The following is a 25,530-nucleotide window of genomic DNA, read 5'->3' on the forward strand; positions in this document are numbered from 1 at the left end:
GTCTTCTCTTGTCTTCTGCTTATTAGACTGATTGTAAAGACTTCTTGCTCTGTGATTGTAGAATGGGCAGCGCAAGAGAATTCTGCTACCCAACTAGCTCTAAACACTGTGTGGCACCACTAGTACTAGTAAGGCTGGCTGCATTTGAAAGGATTTTCAGGGTGGCAGAAGGGCACATTCCTGTTGTGCAAGCAGCCTTCCCACCTCACTGTTAATCAGTAAGCTTGTCCCATCTTCTCCTTAGTCTCTGCCATATCCCTCTTTTCCATGCACTTCTGTCAGGTACACAGCTGCTTGCTGCAAGTGAAATGATGTGAACTAAGCTCATGTGTTTATTCCATCAGTTGCAGGTTTTTTACAATGCTACACTGGAAGAGGATGAGAGAGTGACTACTACTCTACTGCTGGAGTTTACAAAAGTTGAAAATATGGGAAGGAGAGAACTATTTATCAAAGCTGCCAACTGGTTACAGAAAAATGTAGATGATTGACTTGAAACACCATTTCCAGTATATTTTAGAGTGTGATCCACTAGTATTTTTATATTCATTTTAAGATGTAATTAAAGATAAAGCATATTTTTACGAGTCCTGTCGTTGCCTTCCCAACTGGAAAGTCAAGCTAAAATAATTCACAAAGAAAAGAAAGATTCAGCTAAAGAGATATACTTTCATATTATATCTAAATTATTTCCTACCAGATGAGCTATTAGTAGGGATGTGTTGCTAGTAATGATCTAACATACAGATACGGTCCTAAGTCCTTTTTTTTCCTGAATATCAGAATGAAAGGTGTGGTACAAGTTTGTAGCAAAAACACATGAGGAAGCTGGAAAAGTTTTATATTCTGTTTTGCTTATGGTTTGTACTATGACCTTGGAAATTCATTTAATCTGTCTCTCTCTACCTTTATGTTTGTAAATTGTGAAGAGGACAACAACTTAGAACAACACAATGAAACAAACTTAAGAATGGCTTAAGAGCCATAGGGAGGAAAGAGCTAAAGAAACTACAAACTATAATTGTAATAAATGAATGTCTTGCCATTCAAAATTTATTTTTCTTTAGCAGATCTGTACTTAATGTGTCTAAAATCACACTTGCATTTGATTAGGAATGTGCTTTTGAAGAGACTCTCCCAGTTATCTCCTTTTAGCACACTTCAACTCCTAGGACAGTCTTTGTGTATGTGAACTGGATTATTTTTGGATTAAGTTTATCTAGGGGATGATGAGCTCCTGTTGTGCAATGGATAGACGCCACCATCTGATGATCATTTTGTCCATGTCACTAGAATGCAACAAGTCTAAACTAATCCCGCTACAACATCACCAAGTGTTTCCATTCTTACTCCACTGAGCTGCTTCCTGAAGTAGACATAGGGTTAATTGTCTTGCTTATGAAACGTTTTGGAAGTGACAGACAGAATTCAGTCCATTAGTATTAGCAAACTGTATTAGCTTGTAGTTGAAGAAGTATGGGATCCTTCAACAATGACTTTCTTGAGCTTTGCTTAGCCTGTCCAATGAGGCACACAGAGACAATGATTAACTAGTGGGAGTCAAATGAAATGCTCATGAAGAACACCTCTAATTGTCCATGCAATTTATTTGTATGGGGGGTAAGAGTATTATGACCAAAAAGTACTGTACTGTTGCTCAGGTCAACAAAGTTATGTGGGAATGCAGAAACCCCAAGAATTTAGAGTACTGCACTGTGAGGAGACAATTAATAAAACCCAGACTTGTTAATAAAAAGAATCTTCACTGGCACCCTGTAAACACATTGAAGGAAAACACTGCCCTATGGACTGCAATGAATCTCCTCTAGTTTCTGTGGCTGCAAAGAAAATTTCTGACTATTTTGAAACTATTTGAGGATCCACTCAGTGTATGGGAATTACCAGCTGGTGCAGCCAGGTTTGTGGTGGAATTATTTGACCTCTTTAGCATTTGATCCGGTGAGGGGTAGTGCCAAAAAAATCGTGTGCCTTCTTGACAGTCTTCATCAAGTTCATTCAGAAAGCAGTTGAAGTCATTGAGGCTGTGATGAGTTAGAGGGGTCTTTCATGAACATTTCATGTGACTCCCACTAGTTAATCATTGTCTCTGCGTGCCTCATTGGATAGGCTAAGCAAAGCTCAAGAAAGTCATTGTTGAAGGATTTATGGACTAAACTCCTGTAATGGCATTTAACACCTAAGCCCAGTAGGTCCAAACCATTTACTTCCAACCATGAGTAACCACTCTTATTATTATATTATCTTTTTCTTCTTTCTACTCAACAAAAATCTTAATTAGAAATGCCAATATGTAAAGAATTGCTAAAACATTCTAAAATATGAAGTTATTTTCAAATTACAGCTGCCAATTGATGTGTGCCTCTTGGCTGATATTCTGTATTGCAGAATAGCAGCACAGTTTTCATGGCAGAGGCAGACAGTGAAGGTGATTGCTAGGCAGGCTGCCTGAGTAGGAACAGATCTGAATTTCTCTTGCTTCAAGTCCACACTTTTGCACTTGGTAGCATGTCACACTGACAGCTGTACAGGGGCAGCTCTTTGTGCTGTTGAGTACAAGTTGGACACACAAGTTTGGAGAGTGACAGCTGGGAGATGTAGCAAAGGAAGGAGACGTCTATGGGAGGAAACCAGGGCAAGTGGGAAAGCTGCTTTATTGTGAGTGGAGTTGTGGTGAAAGGAAGTTCATTGAAAATTAGTATGAGGACATGGATGGAGCTTTAGGACATGAGCTTTTACAGTACTTACATAGACTGTGTATGTGTAATGGGGCATGTAATTGTGCAGATGTGTGTGTATGAAGCAATTTCCAGTGAGAGGAGGTGTGTCATTGACAGACAGGATGCATTTAGCAGACCCTGAAGGGGAAAAAAGAAGTAGATATGACGTGAAAAGACCTTTTGCCTTAGGTCCTGCTCTCTGCCCTGGTAGTGTAGAAGTCAAAATGTTACACTGGTTCTGTTTTTACAGCATATATATGTGACAGGGCAGGAGACTAAGGAGAGATGGCGAGGATTGGGAAGAGAATGTACAGTGAAAGGAATGAGAGAGAATTAGGACCTCAGGAAGAGGTGGAGTGGTCACCTGTGGTTAGAAGGAAGTGGTTTGGACCTACTGGGCTTAGGGGTAAAATGTTATGGGTAGTTTAGTTCAGAATAGCTGGGAAGGGAAGATGAAAAGAGGTGAGAGAACCAGTGGTCCAAAGAGGAGACAGGATGAGAAAGCAAATGAAGGAAGCTGAAAGAGCAAGGGAAAATCCATTTGGAATGTGGAGAACATGGTTAAGAGGGAGAGGTTCAGGCTCCTGTTCAGCACATTGCTTGCCCTTCTTTCCCCAAAGAAACTCAACCTGAGGTATTGGCAGATGATCAACCTGAGTTGGCAGATGTTATTGCAAAGCCACTCTCCATCATCTTTGAAAGGTCCTGGAGAACAGGAGAGGTGCCTTAGGACTGGAGGAAAGTCAATGTCACTCCAGTCTTCTAAAAGGGCAAGAAGGATGACCCAGGAAACTACAGGCCAGGCAGCCTCACCTGCATCCCTGAAAAGTGATGGATTCATTCTGGATGTCATCCCCAGGCATGTGGAGAAAAAGAAGGTTATCAGGAGTAGTTAGCATGGGTTCACCAAAGGGAAATCATGTTTGACCAACCTGATAGCCTTCTATGATGGTATGACTGGCTAGGTAGACGAGGGAAGAGCAGTGGATGTTGTCTACCTTGACTTCAGCAAGGCTTTTGGCGCCATCTCTCACAACCTCTTCATAAGCAAGCTCAGCAAGTGCGGGCTGGATGAATGCATGGTGAGATGGATCATGAACTGGCTGGATCGCAGAGCTCAGGGGGTTGTGATCAATGGTGCAGGGTCTGGTTGGAGGCATGTAGTCAGTGGGGTCCCCCAGGGGTCAGTACAGGGTCCAGTCCTGTTCGGTCTGTTCATCAGTGACCTGGATGAACAGACTGAGTGCACCCTCAGCATGTCTGCTTGTGATACCAAACTGGGAGGAAGGGCTGACACACCAGAAGGCTGTGCTGCCACTCAGCAAGACCTGGACAGGCTGGAGGTCTGGGCAGAGAAGAACCTGATGAAATTCAACAAGGGCAAGTGTTGGTCCTGCACCTGGGGAGGAGTAACCCCAGACACCAGTACAGGTTAGGGGTGGACCATTGCAGAGAAGGACTTGGGAGTTCTGGTCAACAACAGGTTGACCATAAGCCAACAATGTGCCCTTGTGGCCAAGAAGGCCAACAGTATCCTGGGGTGCATTAGGAAGAGTGTGGCCAGCAGGTCAAGGGAGGTTTTCCTCCCCCTTACTCTGCCCTGGTGAGGCTGCATCTCAAGTACTGCATCCAGTTCTGGGGTCCCCAGTTTAAGAAGGATAAGGAATAACTGGAGGGAGTCCAGTGGTGAGAGACGAAGATGACTAGGGGCCTAGAGCACCTTTCCTATGGAGAGAGACTGAGACAGCTGAGTCTGTTCAGCCTGGAGAAGGCTGAGATGGCATCTTATCAATGTTTAGGAATTTTCTCAAGGGTCAAGAGAATGGGACCAGACTCTTTTCAGTGGGGCTAAACGATAGGATGAGGGGCAACAGGCACAGGCTGAAGCATATAAGGTTCCACCTGAATACGAGGAGAAACTTTATTACTTTGAGGGTGCCAGAGCCCTGGAACAGGCTGCCCAGAGAGGTTGTGGAGTCTCCTTTTCTGGAGACATTCAAAACCCACCTGAACACATTCCTGTGTGATCTGCTCTGGGTGAACCTGCTTTAGCAGATGGGTTGGACTAAATGATCTCCAGAGGTCACTTCCAACCCTAACAATTCTGTGATTCTGTATTTTGAAGGATTATGTTGTAGTCTTTTGGATTCTGTGCTGTTCATCCAGAATAGGGCTGTTAGCCCCTCAGTTGTTATCCTGTCCAAGAACTGGTCATCTGCTGTTCCTCACCAGTGTCCCTGCCCTGGCTTAAGTTGCCCACAGGCCTCAGCTGCCTTGGAGCTGTCCTTCCTCTGGCATCAAGCATCTCCAGCTGAGTCCACAACATCTTCCATGTGTCTCCTCCAGTTTGTTTCTTTTGTTTGCTCCTGTCCCCTTACTGCTCTTTCTTAAATATGTTTGAGCAGGGATGCCATGTGTTACGCGGCTGAGCTGCAATTTTGGGGTGTGATGGCCTGTTTTTTTCCAATTTCTGAGCTGGCTGGACACACCTGTTAGGGCACAGGGCAGTTCCTGTCCCACCAGCAGCCCCCACTGCCTAAATCCTGACAGTGCTGATCAATACAGTCCCATAGTCCCCATTGCAGCTGCCAGTACCAGCTGCCTCACAGCACATAGCTTCCAGCTTTCCTCCAAACGCCAGGGCTGGCAGTAAGAAATCCTGTGTCAGCGCTTTATCCCCTTGCTGCCATACACTCTCCTTGCCTGTTTCTCCATCACTGCAAACCAGGCTGTTCCCAGTAGAAGGAGGGACTTCAGAGCTATTTAAGTCAAGGTCCAAGAGCACCAGCCCACTAGTCCTCTGCAGCTCCTGGCACAGCTGCCCTGCTGCCCCACTGTGCCCATGCCTCCTTTCCTCCCTGGTACCCTGAGGAGCCTCCCAGGCAGGTGAGGGGAAAGTATCCTGTTTAGGGGCCTGGGTGAACAAGGTGTGAACATTGATGGCAAAATGGACTTGACTTTGGGAAATCCATTTTATTTACTTCCAATTTAAATAGACTCAGACAGTGAGAAACAAAACCAAAACTTAAAACACCTTCTCCCCACCCAGCCTTCTCTTTCCCAGGCTCATCTTCACTCCCACCTCTTCCACCTCGTGTCCTCTAGCAGCCCAGCGGGAAGGAGGAGTGGGAGCTGAGGTCAGTGCGTAACTGCTCCTCTCTGCTGCTCAAACTGCCCCAGCATGGGGTGCCCCCCACAGGCCCCTGTTCCTCCAGGGAACATCCACCTGCTCCACTGTGGTGTTCCCCAGGGCTGCGGGGACCTCTCTACAGCACCTCCTCACCGACCCAGGTGCTCGCACTGGTGTTTCTCACTTCGTGGCTTTTTCATTTTCCCCCTCACTCCTCTGCTCGACTGGCATCTCTGCCCTTTCTCCATGAGGCTTCCCCAGAGGGAGCCTCCTGCAGCCGACCAGAAGCGGCTGAAGCCCTCGGGCCCGGCCCGCGGAGCACCTGCCAGCGCCCGGACAAGCCGGTACACAGAGGGACATGACGCTTGAAGAGGGAATATCATTGTAACCTATATGCGACAGGGAGGGAGGAAGAGCGAGGACGGCGAGTGCGGGGGTAGGGAGGCGAGCAGCCGCCCGCAACTGGAGGAGGAGGGGACGCGACCCCGCCTGTGGGACGCCCAGTTCCGGTGGCAGCACCGAGCCCCGGAGGGTGTGGGGAGGTGGGACCCAGCCCTGCTGCCGAGGCAGCCCTCCTGAAGCCGGTCCAGAAAACGATGCTGCCACATTCTGGCTCCGGGAGTGGTAACAAAGCGGCGGGCAGGAGGACGCGGCTGCTGCTGCCGCTCCTTTGCCTGTGCGGAGGGCGCAGCGCTACATGAGCCAGGAGGTGGCCTGTCAGCAGCCCGAGTGCCGGGCTGGGCGGCAGGGAGGATGGAGAACTATGTTTTGTGCTGTCCTTGTGCCCCAGACAAGCCTTTCACAGCCTCTTCTCCTTGCCGTCTCAGCCACTAAAGTTATCTCCCTGCCTTTCATGTGCTGCCTCCCTGGCAGCTCCCTCCGACCCCGGCTGCTGCTGGTTTGAACATCCAGGGAGCAGAAGAGGCAAAAACACCTGATAAACCTGGCAGTTTAGAAAAAAAATGGGGGAGGAGGACGAGGAGGATACGAATTATAAAATGGGAGGAACACCACTAAGACCTCACTCTGTGTTAACGTTTTAACGACAAAAATCACAGAGCCACAAGAAACTATTTCTTAGTGGGAGAAGAACGTTACAGATTAATTTGTGACACAGAAAAATGCTTTTTTTCCCCGTCTTCATCTGCCCTGTTCGTACTGGCTGCAGGATGCTACGGAGCACACTGTGCGGCAGAGTGCACTGAGGCGTACAGGGAGCAATCAGCTCGACATTGGATTACTGCCATGACAATTAAAAGAAATTTAATGACTCTGTAACCGTTTCTCTCCTTTTCTTTCTCCCTCCCTGCAGTAGTAGGGACTTTTGTATCGTATCTCCTGAGGTGTATTTAAGCTCACATGCTCATGGTGGGGAAGACTTGTCCCTTTAGGAACTCTTAGGAGTTTCCACACCAGGATCAATCTCTCTAAATGTCACCTAAAACTTCAATCTACATGTATATCCTCACTTGCAGCCTAACACCCGCTCAGTAATAACTATTCTGACTAGATTGCAGGCTGCACTTTATCACGTATGTGATGATAAACAAATATCATAATTTGTGCACAAACAACTTGGAAAAAGTTCAGATACACCTGTATAAGTATTAGCAAAATGGAAGAAAAGGTGATAGATATTAGGCATAAGGTGGTTTAATTATAATTTTTGTGTTTATAGAGCTAATAATTCCTAGTTCTCCATTATGTATAATATGGAGAAATTAGAAGAATAGTGGAAAAATGCAGGAGAATAAAACAGGTAGTAGGTTTTTGTTTGTGTCTTACTCTTGTATGAGTACCTTGGAGACTGTGATTTCCCCTCTCTCCCCGCTTAGGGGATTTCTGGTTTATTTTTCACGACAAGGTAAACAGTCTGTGGAACAAAATGAAGGTATGTATAGCAGCATTTAAATAATCTAGCTAAGATCTGCTGATAGGATGTTAGATCAGCTTTTGGTTTTAAAAGTGTTTGAAGGGAAATAAAATAGCACGGTAAATAATGAATTTACTCGCTCTCAGGCTGGGTTGTGAAATACCTGAGAGAATTGATGCGTATCGCTGATGAAGATATTTGTCTAAGCACAACAGGAGAACTTATAAGACTTGACAGTTTTGGATGCTTTTTAGGATTTAGTTGTGTTCTAGGAAAGAGTAATGAAAGCCATAAGTGATTGCAGCATGCTGGGAAACAGCATCTAGAGGTATCGGGAAGAGACTGAGTTGTCTTCACTAATGCAACAAACAATCCTGAAAGGTAGCAAGCTGAACTGTGAGGATGCATTGTCACTTCAGCTATTGGGAAGCATATTTATTTGATGAATTTTGGCTACTGGAGATGGTAAACAGAATCCAGAATGTTTTGTCTGAAGTGGTAAAATATTCCTACATCCATGTTCTAAAAAAGAATAAAAAAAAAAAAAATAAAAAAAATCAAAAAAATCTTTTTTTTTTTTTTAAATGCAGTATTTACTAGAGTAGTTACTAGAGGGTTTTTTGTTTACTTACCTTTAAGAAAAAAAGCTCTAAGAAATACATTTGCTCTGTGAACATACAAAAGATGCAAGTAGTAAATGAGGACTCTCATCCCAGTTCATATCATTTCTCTATTTTCAGTCTTTGTGCTAAGTGCTATATAAGAGCCATAATAAAGACAGGAAGTGTGAGGTCCTTTAAGACGGTTACCTGCTTGGTCCTCAGCCTGCTTCTCTGAGGAGCATTATTTTGATTATTTGTCTTCTGTTTCAGTCACTTTGGGACTGATGTCATACTTCCACTATCAGAGGAATTGTGCAGCAGTAAACCCATGCTGTGCCAGCCCCTTCCTTCGGTAAGTGCAATTTAAAATTCTGGAGAACCTTATTTCTCACTTACTGATTACTTTGAGCTGAATATACCCCCTTCAGAACTGCAGGTTTTCAGAAGGTAAGTCTGGCAGATCTGTTCTGCCTATTGCATGACAAATAGAAGATGCACATGATTTTATAATTATTTCTCACAGTTTAGCTACGTGTTCCCTCACTTCCAGATACAACAGAAAGGCTCTTGATTTGGGAGTGAAAACTCATGAAGATTTGTTTTATTTTACTGGGAGAGGGCAAGACTGGCTCCTCCAGACTCCTATCACAGAATTGGCCATTGCTCTCTCATCAGTTTTCTGAGAAAAAAGCTGAATTACAAGAGATGAGACCTATTTCTTTTTCTGGTCTGTGTTTCCCAGGTGGCTTCAAGGCCACCTTCTGACCATACATGCACATCTGGGGCTATAAGAGAAGGCACAGACTAGTTGGTAAGTGACCTTTCCACATCTTTACAGCTCAGTCCATAGCTGATCATGAGGAAAATTAACTTATTCTTAATTTGGGTGGCACCAGATGTCCTATAGTGATTTCCAGATGAATATGTGAATGTGCCACAACTCTGACTGCTGGTTTCTGAGCCCAGACATCTCTTCAGAGCTAAGGAAGATAGGACTATTGCAATGGGTCAGTCTAATCCATGTGGGCATAAGGGGATTAAACCCATACAGACAGCATTTTGTCTTGCCCTGGCAAAGGTGATGAATGCACTTAAGAGATCTCAGCCAGAAAGTCTCCAATGGCATGAACAAATACAACTTGAAAACAACATGCCTTCACTCTGGCAAGCCCTGCAGAGATACTAGCTTCAGGCTGCTGAGATCAAGCATCCTCAAGTATCTGGAATGCGGGTCACCACATTTCACACCAGCTGAAATATTTAGCAGTGCAGTCTGCAAGGATCAAAAATAGGAATATTAAATTCTTGAAAGTGCAGATACAGGGAAAATATTTCTCCTATGAAAATCGTAAACAAATGCAGTCCTTCCAAATCCCAACATCTTCTGAAACTGTTTTCTGAGTAGAAACATCTGTCTCTTGGATAAGATCAAGCCTCTTTTAATATAACGCAGCCTCTGATTTTCTTCCTCCCCTAATCTGCTTTTATCCTTGTCAGCTGTGCCAAGGGTTTGAGCTGAAATTGCCTGTTTTCAGCTATATGCTCTGGCATGGAATGTTGAGATGTGAATTATCACCTCCAGGAAGTTCCTGCTATTTTCAAAAGCTGTGGGAGAACACAGGTATTGATGGCAGAAGTGTGCAATTGATGGTTGTCCCCAGAGCTGAAATTTTTGTGGAAGAGACTAGGGTTCAGTGCATTGCCCCTGCATTATCACTACAGCCAGACTAAAACCATTAGATGAAAAAACTCTGTGTCAGGGCCAGGAATACTTTCCTTTGGATAATTAGGTTCTGCAGACTTGAGAGTGAATGTCTGAGCCTCACAGTCTCCTTCATTCCCTTAGCCCCCTTTCGAACATGCTATAGAGGATATTCAGTCCTGCGAGTCTCACCACTTTCTGAATCTTGCACACTGCCTCATTTTTGAGTATCTTTCCTGGAGATTAAAATTTAAAACTTTGTCTTTACAATGTACATGGAGACAGAAAGTTCTACATTTTCTGTGCAGGCCATTTTCATCAAGGTGCAAAGGCATTTGAAACATGTTTGGAACAAGATGCTTTTCCCTTTTGTGCTGATTCTTCAAAAGTGTCTTCTTATTTTGGGTACTTGGCTCCAGATAACTGTTAGAACTTACTTTCCAAAGAAGTAAAATATTTACACTACCAGAGGACATGTGGGAATTCTCCATGCCTACGCTGGTAGCTGCTGTTGGCTGTTCTGCTCCTGAACCCTGCACACTGTAATACAACAGGAACAGATGATGGTCATGCATACTCATAAAGTGCTTTAACAATGCTAAATGCACAGCTGGACACAAGAGGAGATGTAGGAAATAAATCCTCATTGGGAGCCCAAATTTAGTGAAAATGAAGAACAATACTCAGTTTCTCTGGAGCAGTGGCCTTCATTCTTGTTTTAGTTGTAGTGCCTGAGCAAATTTCCAGTAGGAAAGCAGGCTCCTCCATAGAGCAAATATTAATTGCCTGGTGATAGCTTTCCTTTTCTAATTCTAAAAAGATGCTCAAGTGTCAGGACTAAGACCGTTGCTGCAGAGCATCACATTGTTAACGGTGTCACCATCTTAGTCACTCTTCAGGTCACTGAAGCAGAGAAAGGGAAAGCCCTTCAGAAACAGACTGAAGGCTGTTCTTTTCACCTCTCAAAAAAAGCGTCCCCTCCTTTTACCCCAAGCTCTCTTCCTTCTCGTTGCTATTCCCACTTTGACTGTTGCCCTGCAGAGAGGGTCCGCAACAGAGTGAACTAAGGGCCTGGACAGCTCTCCTGCTTCTCTCAGAGGTGCTGGCCCTTTGGCAGTCAGGAAAGGAAGACCTTCTCTGGGACAGCGTTTGGGCAACCATTCTAAAGTGCAGGTGACCTGGCAGAGACCGCGGCACTACATTTCAGAAGCAATGGGAGGGACAGGGTGGCACCTGGGGAAGGGTTGGAGCAACTCCAAAAAAGCTTAGATATTTCTGATGATGTTTGGGGTTAAAGTCTGAGGCACTGGAACTGTATGTATTGCATGAAAAGTTTTAAGTAAGTAGTTTCACAGGATGACTAAGAAGAAGTAGCTAACATCCATCCTGAATGGCTGCCACCACTGTCCCTGTGTGACAAGGTGAGGTGATGGATGCCATTTGTAGGACAGACTCACAGAATCCACAGTCCTCCCTGGGTGCTTTGTTAGCTGAGTGAGAGGTGCACTTTTTTCCTATTAAACCTAAAAGCTACGCATTCTATTTGTACACAAAATCTTTCACAAAGCTAAGGACTGAGATTTAAAAGCCAGGAAGTTTTCTTCTAGTCCATTGGTTGAAGGCCTCAGGAGAAAATTGTGACTGCGGGGAACAGCCGAGTTGCTATGGTCACAGTTCTGACACACGCTTTGGGTGTCCATGAATAACATCAAAGAACACTCCAGGTCCCTCCTGCTCCCCCAGAACCCCACTCGCTCCTCCCCGCGGCCGCTTTTTTCTTGGGAGCCGTGCTGAAACGAACCGCAGCTCGGACAAGGGTGCCACCTGCTGGTAAGCGAAATGACTGCTTCTGCCTGCTGTCGTCTCCATCTGCCCTGTACATCGCCGGCTGCTCTTGCTTTTCTATGGGAAGGCCGCTTCTCACCTTTACATGAAAAGTGACGATGCGGTGAAGCTGTGCCAGTAACAGATGCAGAGTTGACAGCATTTATTTCGATCTCTGTGTTATTCAAACACTTGAGATTTTTCTGAGAGTTGCTTAACGAGTAATAAGAGCAGCTTTGGTGAAACAGCTTTTGCATGTGTTAGTTGTATTAATACAGTTTTAACATTGAGGTTGATGCTGAGCCACATTTTGTTCTGCATTTGCTGTTGGTTCGGAATACATAAAAGCCCAGTATGGGTATCACCTGCTTACCTCAAAACCTTCACTTAAAATTCTGTGGATCTCACACTTCTGTATATGTCTAACACATATGTACGTATGTATTTCACAAGGGTGGCAACATGAGCTATCATATGGACGAAAACACCAAGAAAAGCAGTTCTGCCCAGGAAACATCTGCAGAAGGAAATCTCTCTCCTCCTAAAGATTGCTCAATAACACAAAAAACCACGGTATGACTTCTCCAGTATCATTTTATTATCAAGATGCTTACACTTGCCTTCAATTTCTTCCATAATTACAAAAAATAAAAAGCTGGACTCAATAGGGAAATATCAATAATAACAACACTGAAATGAGTGAAGTTTGCAGTGCAGTTATTTAGAAGGCTAAGAGCCCTTATGAGGTCAAGTGAAATAGTAAGTAGGGAAATAGGAGAGTAGTCTTAGAGAGAGAACTATCTCTGTAGCTTATTGCTTGTTTCCAACTTTAAATAGCGTAATTTATGATCACAGACAATGATGATGCTGAAGCATATTTTCTGCACTGAAAATCTACCCCAGACTCAAAAGCAGAAACATCTTAATAATATAGGTACATGAGATTGCCCTGTAGGTTTTCAGGAGGATGCAACTGAAGATGCACAGCATTAACCACCTTGTAAGTGTGTGCACTCAAGTACATGGATATTTCTAAATCACTGTATCAGCAGATTAGACTGAACTGCCACTGTTTTCTCCACAAGAAGCAATGAAGGCACTCACTTGTTTGTGAAAAGTCACTTCGGACTCTGAAAGAAATTACAGCTCCCAGGGAAACTGAAGGGTGGTCAGTGAGGTCCATTTACCTATGAGGAGAAAAGATGAATTTGTATGTACATTTGTGCCTTTGCATAATGAATAACAAGTGTATGTTCACTGTGCACAGCCATCTCAAGAGAAGTTGTTTGACACAATGCCCATGTATGTTTACATTGGTGTTAGACATGATTGTCAACACGCATGGGCTATGTGGAATGGCAATACACAGAGCCGAAGCTTTAACCTCAAAAACTATTTGGCAGTTTTAGCTAATTGCAAACAATTCCATAAAATAGGCAAGAAAATGCTCCCTTTTACTTCTCAAAAACTGTGCTCAGTTTAGCTGCTTTATTTTGTCTGTGCTTTTTTCATACTCTTTACTTGTGCAAATGCTTCCTTCCTGCACTAGTTGCTCCTCCAGACATTCTCTTGCCCTCAGATTGTTTGAACAAAGATGGGTTCTAGGCATCTGAGTGAACAGTGAAGATAAGGGTGAATCCAGCTGAGATGCTTATAATCAAAGTACTTGTTTTTACATTATGGATAAAGGTGAAGAAAATATTACATGATTCTGCCTCCCACAAGACAACTTTCAGACTCTGTGCCACTGTACCATAGTCATGTAATCAGTGCCACTGTTGTTCCCCCTCCTGTCAGGATGCACAGCTGGTCAAAGGAATACTCAACAGTTAGACAAGCAACCATTTCATACAATGTGCTCTTAATTTAACTTGCATTTTGAGTCATTTTCCTATCTGTGTGGTTTTAATTTATCAAGAATATTAACTTTAATGTCATTTGGAAGCCAGTAGGGATACCTGGAAGCTAATAAGTATTTTTCCAATTGTACTAATTATAAACTTTCTGCTATTTTTTTTTATAGCAACAACTTGATAAACAATTAAAATGCTTAGCCTTTCAAAATCCAGGACCTCAGGTAGCTGACTTCAATCCTGAAACCAGAAAGCTGAAAAAGAAAGCATTCATGTCACAGATGAAACAAGCTTTTTTTTATAATCCCAAGTAAGATGTGCTAATTTATTACATATTTTACTTTAAAAATAAAAGTCTAGTATGCTGTTCACTAAATACAAATGAAATAAATAAAAGCATTAATATTTTGCAGAGAGGATTTCTTATTACACATGAGAGCTGTGTAGGGAAAACAATTTTTTTTCTGTGTGACTTAAGAGAATTTTGATTTACTTTTTTGGCATACCTTCATTTTTAATAACAGTGACTGCTGTAATTAGGATATAATGCTGATATTTCATTATGCTGTGAGGTTGTTAAAGAGGAAATATTTGTTCCTGAACAGGTGTTTTCTACATTTGTTTGGTATTAGTCTTCAAAAATGTTAAAGTATTCTCTGAGAATCACTTTTTCTTCTTTTTCGCAGTACTACAAAGAAGTATGACAAAGATGGCAGGCTGCTCTATAATAACATCGATTTGTGTGATTGCCTGGAAAAGAACTGCCTGGGTTGCTTCTATCCTTGCCCCAAATGCAATTCAAACAAATGTGGACCACAGTGTCGCTGCAATAGAAAATGGGTTTATGACACAATTGAGACTGAAGATGGGAATGTGATCAGCATGTTTCCATTTTCTGTCCCTGACTGATTTTGTTCTGATAGCTTTTGCACCTGAGCAAAGTTCTTCTTTCTTCACATTTTATTGAAGTAAATCTTGTCTTTAGGAATTGTTTCTAGTGAAGTGCCTGGCAGTGGTGCTTGTGCTTCTTTATTGCTGACTACCTAGCAGACTTTAACCTTCCCCATTAAATAAAAGTATGCATTTCATTCTTCCTCATCCTTGCAAGCTGTACTGAGGCATCTGGTCCTCTCTAAATCTTGACTTTCTAAAACTGAAGGTGTCTGGGATGCTGCAGGATGACAATTTTCTTACTCTGGGAAGCCAAACCACATTATTTGTAATGAGTTTTTTTCTTGCTCATTTCCCTGCTTGTTCATTTACTCAGATGTGTGACACAGCTCGCTCTTTTGCGAATGCTTGTCAAGTGTCTTTTCCTCTGGTGCATTCATGTCTTGTACAGATGAGGCAGGAGTCATTTGAGATAACACTGTTCTTTGAAACTAGGTCACCACGTTTCATATCCCTCTCTATATAAAGCACGGAAGAGTGGAAACAACTCTGCAATTGTTTCTTGCTGCCCAGGCTACGAGATTGAAACCATGAAACCAACATGTTCAGTCAGCTTTTTTTTTTTTTTTTACAGCACATGGTGCACTCAACCTTGATCAGTCATTAATTACATAGCTAGAGGTAAACAGATTGGATATTTTAGCCTCTGGACAGAGAAGTCCCTTCAGTTCCAGGAATTTCCTCTTAATGAAAGACACAACAGATTTGAAATACTGTAACTTATTTGTACTTGTTTGAAATACTGTAACTTATACCTAGTCTTCTTATGAGGCAGGTGTTCTCATGAGTGTGATGGGCACTTATACACTTTTTGAGGAGTGAGAGACCCTCTGGATCTTGAAGTGGGGAAGGCTGCAGGTTGCCACAGCTGTTCTCCAGGAGTGTGCTGTTATTGTGTAATGGCTCCCTGAGCCTAGTGCTTGTTTTTGAGGACACTCTCCCAACTTTGAATGTGGTATTACTTTTCTCCTCTACAAGAGGTCAAACCTCCTGCTCCAAGGCAGAGATATCTCCCAGCAGAAGAAACTTCCTGGAACAGATCCTAAGAATGCCTTAACACTACAGTATCCTTCTGACCTGATAAATCAGAAAGGCTTGCTGCTCCTCTCCACTAATGACACCTCAGTACTTAAGCTTGTAGCATAAAAACACCCAGTACCAATTATAAATAGGAATATTTTCTATAGTGGTTAGAACACCCTCCATTCAGCAGTTGGTCTGGTGCTGTTCTCTCATCTCCCTCACTGGTCCCAAAGTATTCTTTGGGGAATCCAAAGTGCTGGGCATCCAAATTGCCCATGTCACCTCTGAGCTATATTTCTAAAAGGAGACGGAAATCCTACCAATGTAGCCAGGGATTGGTTTCTTGTTCTAGGTGTGCCACAGACTCAATCTGGACTTGATTGAATAAGCAGCTCTTCAAGAATATAAAGTTGATTTACACGGACAGGAAGATGGCAGCCTTCCTTTGAAACAGCCTCGAGATCTGAACTGGGCAGGTTTCAATTAGCTTCACTTTCTTTCCACTTAAGGGCAAAAACCCAAATAGTCTCTCGCGTGGATTCCTGTGACAAGGCCACATGTTAAATTTTTTGAGTAATGTGATTAAACTCATATTGGTGTAAATCTTTATAACAACATGATTGTATTAATTGGTGTTACTCTTTGGTTTTTAACATGGACTGTGCATCTGTCAAAATCATAGCTAAATGCAAAGTGTAAGAGAACTGCATCATGAATGCACTTAGTGCAACCTTAAAAATACAGCACAGAACCTGAAAAAAACAGAAGCGAGAGCCAAGAAAAGGATAATGAAATAAGACAATGTTGCAGATGCAGTTCTGCTGTGGTTTGAAAATTACTCTTTATCGTTGCAATGATCCTGCCAACTTTTCCCCCAGTTCCAAATGAGCAGCTGACAGACCACAAGTATATTCCCTATTAGGGCAGATGTACATGGAGAGGGGGAGGAAGAAAGAAAATGACCAGTGTCAAACCTATGTTTATACTGATTATGAAAGTTAGTGGTAGAGACATGTATATAAAAATAACAACAGAGTGCACATATCTGATTTTTTTTTTAGGCAATTACATAATGCTCCATTGCATGATGTTGTGGTTTTAAATAAAATTCATTAGCAGAAAAGGCAGAGAACATTTCTTAGGCTCTTATGAAACTGGCTCCTCTACAGACGACACTAGATCATCTTCATACCTTATGTCAGTCTAAACAATGTTTTTCCCTATGGAATAAGTTTGCTTTAGAAAGCTAATGTTTAATATAAAGATAAGCAGATCAATGAACGTTCCATAATGTCTGTTGGTCCTCCTCTCTCTCCCCTCCCCAAACTCCCATCCCCTGATTGAGCAAGTTAAACAGTTTCTGACACTGTCAACTTACTTGACCTGTGTTTTCTTTGTCAACATGGCTTCTTTGCTTATGGCTACCAATGATCCAACTGTGGCTTAAGGAGCCGTGGAAACACAGGTACATATTGAACTACAGCCCAGCTAAGATACCATCTCTCAGTCTCTTGCCTAAAAATCGATCCAGTTTGTTTAATTTAGATTCATTGTGACTTCCACCATATTTCCCTTGCTTGCAGTCCATCTGGAAGAAGATATTCACCCTCTGCTTTCTTAGATGTTATTACTACAAAGAAGTCAAGCTCATGGAAATGAATAAAGTGCTCCTGTATGAGTTTTGTAAACGTAAAGCTGGTTCTGTCTCTACTAACCTCCTGTGCACTTGGGAATTGTCTTACTGAGATCCTCTTAATTCCAAAGACTCCACTGTGCATCTCCTGCCATTTACAAACTTGAAAACCCAGAACACAAACCACAGAATCTTCTTGTTTGCCTTCATCATACTCCATTAGACATTAAGCCAGAAAGTTAGCCACTAAAGACAATTAGTCTATACTTCTCAATATCAGAAGTTGTCACAGCTCTGAGGAAAAAAACACAATAGCTGTCCTTGCATATTGCATTGGATGCTTACAGCTGCTCCTAAAGCAACAGCCAACTTAAAGGAAATATTAATAGTTTTATTATCATGTGTCTCAGAAGAGGCCACAAATACTATGACTTTAAAGATGCAAAGGTGTGCTAAAGACAAAGAACATCCGAAGCTTTATCAGGTGAGTTAAGAGATGGGAGTTTTGAATAAGGTGTCAGACCAAAACTGTCCTGGGGCATGAGGCTTATTAGCTAGCCAGCTGTACCAAGGGCACCGCTTCCGTGTCTGCTTTTGTTTCTGTGCTAATAAATGGGCAGAATTATGCTAACTTTGCACTTGCTCAGTGTTTGCAAATCCTTCCACAATGAAAACTTAATAATTATTTTTATAAATCTTTTTATGTGAAGGCTCCATGATTACTAATCTGCAGTTACATATATAACATAGCACCTCTGAAATACAGATTAGGGATAAAACAGACAAGCACTATAAAACGACAGGCAGAAAATGGAGACTTTTTCCCAAAACAACCTTCCAAATTTTGTATGAAAATTGTTACAGGATTCCTGTCCACATGGAGACCTAACGTTAGCTAAGTGCAGTAAACTGAATGGTATTCAGTTTAACTACAGTGCATTAAAATTGATGGACAGTCAGCCCTGGGAGAAGTCACATCTGTGGTTTCAGAAAGCCTAGATATTTCAATCACAACCTCAGACCACTGAACTGCTCTTCCTGGCTTAAAACAAACTTCTGTATATGGTGAGGTGCCATCCAATCTCACTGCATCATTTAGAGAAAAATAAGTCCATACTTTTATTGAACTTACACTAGCACGTGCCAGCATTTGTTGAGGTAAGAACTCTGCAGTTAATATTTACCAGTGTACGTGATTCATACAAACACAGAAATGCATTTAAAATCAATCAAACAAACAAAACCACTTTGAACTCTTTATCAGACAATTTTCATGATCCTTTTAATACCTCCTATAAGAGCACAACTGAACTTTCTCTATATACATTCACACCAGAGTAGAATATAGATTTTATTCACTTAAGTAGGGAAACCAGAAGAGCTTGACTAAAGAAGTATAGACTGATACTTTCAGGATGAATATTTAAAGACGCCTTAGATAAATATTTGCACCAAAAGCATTACAGTTGCTGCAGCTCTACTGAATTTCTTAGCTACTGATGGCAAAACCGGTTGTAGATTTTTCGATACATTGTCCACATTCTTAGAAAATTTTAAAACAAACTATGCATGTTTCAATGGACTATTTTCTTTGATGCCCTTCTATTTAGAAAACAGATATATGGAGTCTGAGCTAAATGCAACGTTGAACATTAGTCAGAACATGATACTTGCATTTCATTAACCCTAATTTGCAATCTTGGCACGAACCATAGAAAGATTACCTGTCCTATCATTTGCAGAGGGCAACACATCTTCTCTCCATTGGACGGACCCCGCAAAGTACTGACCTGCTTCTGCCTCCCCTCAGGTGCAAGTGCATGAATGCTGGTTCCTTATAGGATCACATCTGCTTGTACTATAATGGAATAAACTAAGGCCTGTTGTCCACAGTTGAATGCTCACAAGTACCTTTGATTAAAGGGGTACACTATGCAGCCCTGATTTCCATTGTGAAGTTACCCCAATGATCTGACTGCCTTCACATCACTAGATGTAATAGTAAATGTTGCCATATAAGCACAAAAACAGCAAACAATAAAACACCATACAGAACCAATAGGCTCCCCTGCTGTTATTCATAGTCCCCTGCCCTTATTCCTTCTGAGCAGAATCCAAAGAGTCCTGGTGATTTTAACGAGATCACTCATTCATTGAAAGGCAAATAATGACATGGAAAGACGCTTGGGTTGTTTCACAATGATGTCACAGGTAGCAACAGAGGAGTATTTATTTCTGAGAGATTTTAACTGAAACACTTGGGACACACTTTACAGAAAAGAAGTATTTCTTCAACAGATTTCAAAAGTCGAGCTATTTAATACTAGATAAAAGGCACAATTCAATCCCTGCCACACAAATTCATAGTTTTCTAACTTCAATTGCTTAAGCAGTTGCAAGTGAAAATTTATGTGAAACATTATTGCTTTATTTTCATTGAGTTGTAGAACAATTATTTAGTCAATAAATAGTGTCAGGGATATTGTACAAATCAGATCTTGGAGGAGTTCAACAAGTTCTTTTGTGTGTTCCTTCAGAAGTAAGCAAAAATAAGACATGAAGATGACAGAAATAGGGGAAAGCTTGAGTGTAGACAGAATGGCATGGCAAGTAAGAGGCTATGGAATAAAAAGCAGATAAAAAGGGACTGAGAAAAAAAGAGAAAATAATACACTCAAAGAAAACAAGTCCTGGCCTGGTAGGATCTTGAGAGCCTGTAGTTCTCAATACTGGATCAGCTTTGCTCACGTTCTACACATTCACTACCCATTTTTCATTACAGGTATTTCTCTTTGTGCTTTAAAACCTCTAATGAAAGAGATTATTCAACTTTCACATGCAGTTGATTAAAGTGCTTAACTAACCTTGTGCAGAAAGTATTCTGTAATTCCTACCTTTACATCCTTTTCATGCTTTATACAATGTTTTACCTGACAACCATAGAAGTATTTTTAAAAACAGAGTCTAAATTAATTCTTACTGAAGGACAGGGTGATGAGAAAAGTCTGTAACACAGACCATAATTGAATAACATGAAGAACTGTTTGGTCTTTGTGAAAGAACAGAATATATAATATTTAGTAAGATTCCTAACTTTCAATAGCAGCTAAATGCTCTACAGTCTCAGTCACTGATGCATAAGATGTCATGGGATGTGAGCAGATTAATCCAAAAGCCACATACAACATCCATTTGCATGTCTAACTGGAATTTTTTGAGTCAAAATATTGGCAACAATTTGATTCAAAATATGACTTAACTAGAGGAGTAGTTAAGACAACTGATAAAATGCATTAAATTGTGTAATATTAGCTCAGTGAAAAAAAGCTAATATTCACATTGGAAAAATGGATCATGGATGCAAGCACTAAACAATAATAAATGAATGGATGTATGCATGAGAAGTCACAACTTTTTATAATTCTTTTTTTAGCATGAGAAAAGGTATTAGGAAAAAAATTATTTAACTGTGTACTTGACAAGATCTTGTCAGCTTAGCTTCATTATTTATTATTTCCAGTCAGGTACTCTCTTTCCTGTCTTTCTTCAGCGAAGCTTTGAACAGGGAACAGTGGAAGAAGCCTCCAGAAGCCTCAAACTCAAACTTTCTGTGTGAAGCAGGTCCAGCCGGAGGAGGTTCCTCAGGATCCTATCCAGTTGGGTTTTTAATGTTCAATGTTTTGACTATTCATTTGAAACAGCAAAGTGTGAAAGAAAATACTTTAAAATAGGTCCATGTGATTATAAAACCAGAGAACTGGCAGCAAACCTGAGTGGCACATGCAATTCCTATATCACCTGGAACTTATTTTAAAATATGTAAGCAATTATCTGGACTTCCAGTCACCTGTGCTCATTTTAAATGAACAATCTGTATAAAATTCTGCTCTCAGGGGAGATTTCCTAGAACATGAAGTTACATTAGTTCAATGTGGAGTGAAATACTAATTTTTCTTTTCCAGCTTAATAAATTTCTTGCAAGAGTATGGACTTTTCATGTTTTATAAGAGTACAGAAAAACAGATGAAATAGTCAAATGTAATCATACTTCACCTCAGCAAAACAGCTTCAAAAATGTAGCTGCCTTTCATAACAGTGATGTGCATTCAGCAACGGTAGGTCCAACTTCTCGTAAGAGGTATAATACAAATGTTGTTAAAGTCTCAGCCAGCAATTCTCTGCTTTAAAATTCCCATTGGAGTATGGCCAGGTTTGTCACTCTTTTTTTTTCCTGAAGTTGGTTCTTAAGGCCAAATCTATTTAAATGACATTATCTAGCCGGCCGGGAAGACAACTGGCTTGGCTAAACAGGGAAATTCTGAAGGAAATCAGAAATAAAAAGAGACTTTACCAACTGTGGAAAAAAGGGCTGGCTACTTATGAAGAATTTATGGAAATAGCTAGATCATGCAGGAAAAAAATCAGGGAAACAAAAGCGCAATTTGAGGTTAATTTGGCCAATTCTGTCAGGGATAATAAAAAGTCCTTCTTTAAATATGTTAATAACAAAAGAAGGGGCAAGGAAAACCTCCATTCTCTGCTGGACTTTGAGGGAAATATAGTTAACAAAGATGAGGAGAAAGCTGAGGTACTTAATACCTACTTTGCCTCAGTTTTCACCAGAAAGACAGGTGGCCCTCAGGACAACTGGCCTCTGGAGGTGGTTGACAGAGATAGGAAGCCAAACAGGCCCCTTGTATTCCAGGAGGAAATAGTTGGTGATTTACTGAGCCATCTGGATCCTCACAAGTCTATGGGACCAGATGGGATCCATCCTAGGGTGATGAGGGAGCTAGCAGAAGAACTTGCCAAGCCACTTCCCATCATCTTCCAGCAGTCCTGGCTCACTGGGGAGGTCCCATATGGTTGGAAATTGGCCAATGTTACCTCAGTCCACAAAAAGGGCAGCAAAGCTGACCCTGGTAACTACAGGCCTGTCAGCCTGACCTCAGTGCCTGGCAGGGTTATGGAGCAGATCATCCTGAATGAAATCACACAGCACCTTCAGGACGGACAAGGGATCAGACCCAGCAGCATGGGTTTAGGAGGGGCAGGTCCTGTCTGACCAACCTGATCTCCTTTTATGATCAGGTGACTCACCTGGTGGATGAGGGGAAAGCTGTGGATGTGGTCTATCTGGACTTCAGCAAGGCCTTTGACACTGTCTCCCATAATATACTCCTGCAAAAGCTGGTAGCCCGTGGCTTGGACAAGTGCACTCTCTGCTGGGTTAAGAACTGGCTGGAGGGCCGGGCCCAGAGAGTGCTGGTGAATGGGGCTGCATCCAGCTGGCGGCCAGTCACTAGTGGTGTCCCCAGGGGTCAGTGTTGGGTCCAGTCCTGTTTAACATCTTTATTGACGATTTAGATGAGGGGATTGAGACCATCACCAGCAAATTTGCTGATGACACCAAGTTGGGAGGGAGTGTCAACCTGCTGGAAGGCAGGAGGGCCCTGCAGAGGGATCTGGATAGACTGGAAAAGTGGGCTGATTCCAATGGGATGAAGCTCAACAAGGCCAAGTGCCGGATGCTGCACTTTGGTCACAACAACCCGCTGCAGCGCTACAAGTTGGGCGCAGAGTGGCTGGAGAGCAGTCAGGCAGAAAGGGACCTGGGGGTATTAATTGACAGGAAGCTCAACATGAGCCAATGGTGTGCCCAGGTGGCCAAGAAGGCCAATGGAATCCTGTCCTGTATCAAAAATAGCGTGGTCAGCAGGACAAGGGAAGTGATCCTTCCCCTGTACTCTGCATTGGTGAGGCCACATCTGGAGTACTGTGTTCCATTCTGGGCCCCTCAGTTCAGGAAAGACATTGAAGTGCTGGAGCGGGTCCAGAGAAGAGCAACAAGACTGGTGAAGGGACTTGAACATCAGACCTATGGGGAGAGGCTGAGGGAGCTGGGGTTGTTTAGTCTGGAGAAGAGGAGGCTCAGAGGTGACCTCATCACTCTCTATAACTACTTGAAGGGAAGTTATAGCCAGGTGGGGATTGGTCTCTTCTCCCAGGCAGTCAGCAATAGGACAAGGGGGCATGGGCTTAAACTCTGCCAGGGGAAATTTAGGCTGGATATTAGGAAGAAATTCTTTACGGTCAGGCATTGGAACGGCCTGCCCAGGGAGGTGGTGGACTCGCCGTCCCTGGAGGTTTTTAAAGTGAGGTTGGACATGGCACTTAGTGCCATGATCTAGTAAACAGACTAGAGTTGGACCAAGGGTTGGACTCGATGATCTCTGAGGTCTTTTCCAACCCAGTCGATTCTGTGATTCTGTGATTCTGTGATCTTTTCAAATTTCCTGGCTCTACTGAAGTTAATGACTAAATACCCCTTACCTCAACAGCGGCAAGATTTCAGCATATATGTTTATAGAACATTTCTTTACAGTACCTCAAAAAATCCCAGCCTTTTTCCACCTGCCTCTTGACCCTACCATAATATATTACCATACACCTGACCCTTTGGGCCACATCTTATAAACTTTGACAGCCGCATTCAGAAGTCTTATGGGTATTATATGTTGGCTTCCTAAAAAAGAAAGACTTCCAGAGGCATGCTGCCTGTTCCTCTCTTTGCTTGTCCCATCGTCTTTTGGGCCGTTTTTCATTTTCAGCCAGATCTGATGGAAAATAGTGGTCTCACAGACATGACACCATGCAAAGTAATATCCATGGAGCAGAAATTCCCAGTCCAGTGCTGCTTCCGTATGAGCTCAGATGTTAATGCTTCTGTGCACGTTGTTTGCCAAGCAGCTCACATGTCACCTGAAGCATAACACGGTGTGTTCCACGCCTTGCGCAGGAGGGTTAATCAGCATGGGACAGGGGAGAATTTGGGGTTGTCACCTGGAAACAGGTTATTTGGGGAAGGTGGGAACAAGGCTAGCAGCAGTTAGTTCCATGGCCTCTGGGATAATCTGCTGTACTAGCAAAGGCGTGACAACTTCATTACGAGTTTGTGGCCCAGGGACAATTATTTCTGTGCCCCGCGGTTCGGAGCTCACCACAGAGGACAGGATGGGTCTGCGGGGCCTGGATTGGGCGAGGGGTCTCACACCCTCTGCACTTCACCTGTATGATCCACATGTGAGTATGGACAGCACACAACAGAGGATGAAACATGGGCCTCTGGCACCTTCTACTGGGCACCTGCAACTCTTTAAAACTTTCAAATACACAGATCTCAAGCCTGAGCTTTCCAAAGGTGGTGGGGGGCTGCAAACCCGTGCGAGAGGTGCTGACAGGCTGCTTCTCACCACTTCGCCCAATCACAGAATCACACGGAATCACAGAATGTTAGGGGTTGGAAGGGACCTCGAAAGATCATCTAGTCCAATCCCCCTGCTGGAGCAGGAACACCTAGATGAGGTTACACAGGAATGTGTCCAGGCAGGTTTTGAGTGTCTCCAGAGAAGGAGACTCCACAACTCCCCTGGGCAGCCTGTTCCAGTGCTCTGTCATCCTTCCTCACTGTGAAGAAGTTTCTTCTCAATTTTAAATGGAACCTCCTGTGTTCCAGTTTATACCCATTGCCCCTTGTCCTATCATTGGTTGTCGCTGAGAAGAGCCTGGCTCCATCCTCCTGACGCTCACTCTTTACATATCTGTAAACATTAATGAGGTCACCCCTCAAGTCTCCTCCAAGCTAAACAGACCCAGCTCCCTCAGTCTTTCCTCATAAGGGAGATGTTCCACTCCATCATCTTTGTGGCTCTGCGCTCCAGCAGTTCCCTGTCCTTCTTGAACTGAGGGGCCCAGAACTGGACACAATATTCCAGATGCAGTCTCACCAGGGCAGAGTAGAGCAGGAGACGACCCTCTCTCGACCTACTAACCACCCCGCTTCTAATACACCCCAGGATGACATTGGCTTTCTCAGCCACAAGGGCACAGTGCTGGCTCATGATCATCCTGCTGTCCACCCTGACCCCCAGGTCCCTTTCCCCTACACTGCTCTCTGAAAGGTCGTTCCCCAACTCATACTGGAACCTGGGGTTGTTCTTGCTCAGATGCAAGACTCAACACTTGCCCTTGTTATATTTCATCAAATTTTTCCCCAAGCCCCGAAGGCCGCCGCAGGTTCCTTCCACCTCCACCGAGACAGCGTGCAGGGGAGCGGAGCCCCCGCCGTGCCGTGATGGGGCGGAGCGGCGGCGCTTGGCCCCGCTGGGCTGCCGTCGGGGGGCGGGGCCGCAGCAGCAGCC

The 25,530-nt window shown here is 43.0% G+C and overlaps 2 protein-coding genes across 2 annotated transcripts in view; both read left to right on the forward strand.

Moving 5' to 3' along the window:
* The window catches only part of LVRN (laeverin), a gene marked incomplete at both ends in the record, with an annotated part of 39,985 nt that extends 39,494 nt beyond the window's left edge, over nt 1-491 (forward strand). Inside the window, one exon of the mRNA XM_080362649.1 lies at nt 345-491. Coding sequence (XP_080218775.1) covers nt 345-491 — 147 coding nt within the window. The remainder of the gene's footprint in view (nt 1-344) is intronic.
* An 11,840-nt stretch (nt 492-12,331) lies between these two features.
* ARL14EPL (ARF like GTPase 14 effector protein like) lies at nt 12,332-14,631 on the forward strand (the record flags this gene model as incomplete). Its single annotated transcript, XM_080362943.1, has 3 exons — nt 12,332-12,442; nt 13,893-14,032; nt 14,409-14,631. 3 exons carry the CDS (start codon nt 12,332-12,334, stop codon nt 14,629-14,631), a joined length of 474 nt encoding a protein of 157 aa, XP_080219069.1.
* Between the last annotated feature and the right edge of the window lie 10,899 nt (nt 14,632-25,530).

Source organism: Nesoenas mayeri (genome assembly GCF_963082525.1).
Source record: "Nesoenas mayeri genome assembly, chromosome: Z".
In the NCBI taxonomy this organism is placed as follows: Eukaryota; Metazoa; Chordata; class Aves; order Columbiformes; family Columbidae; genus Nesoenas; species Nesoenas mayeri.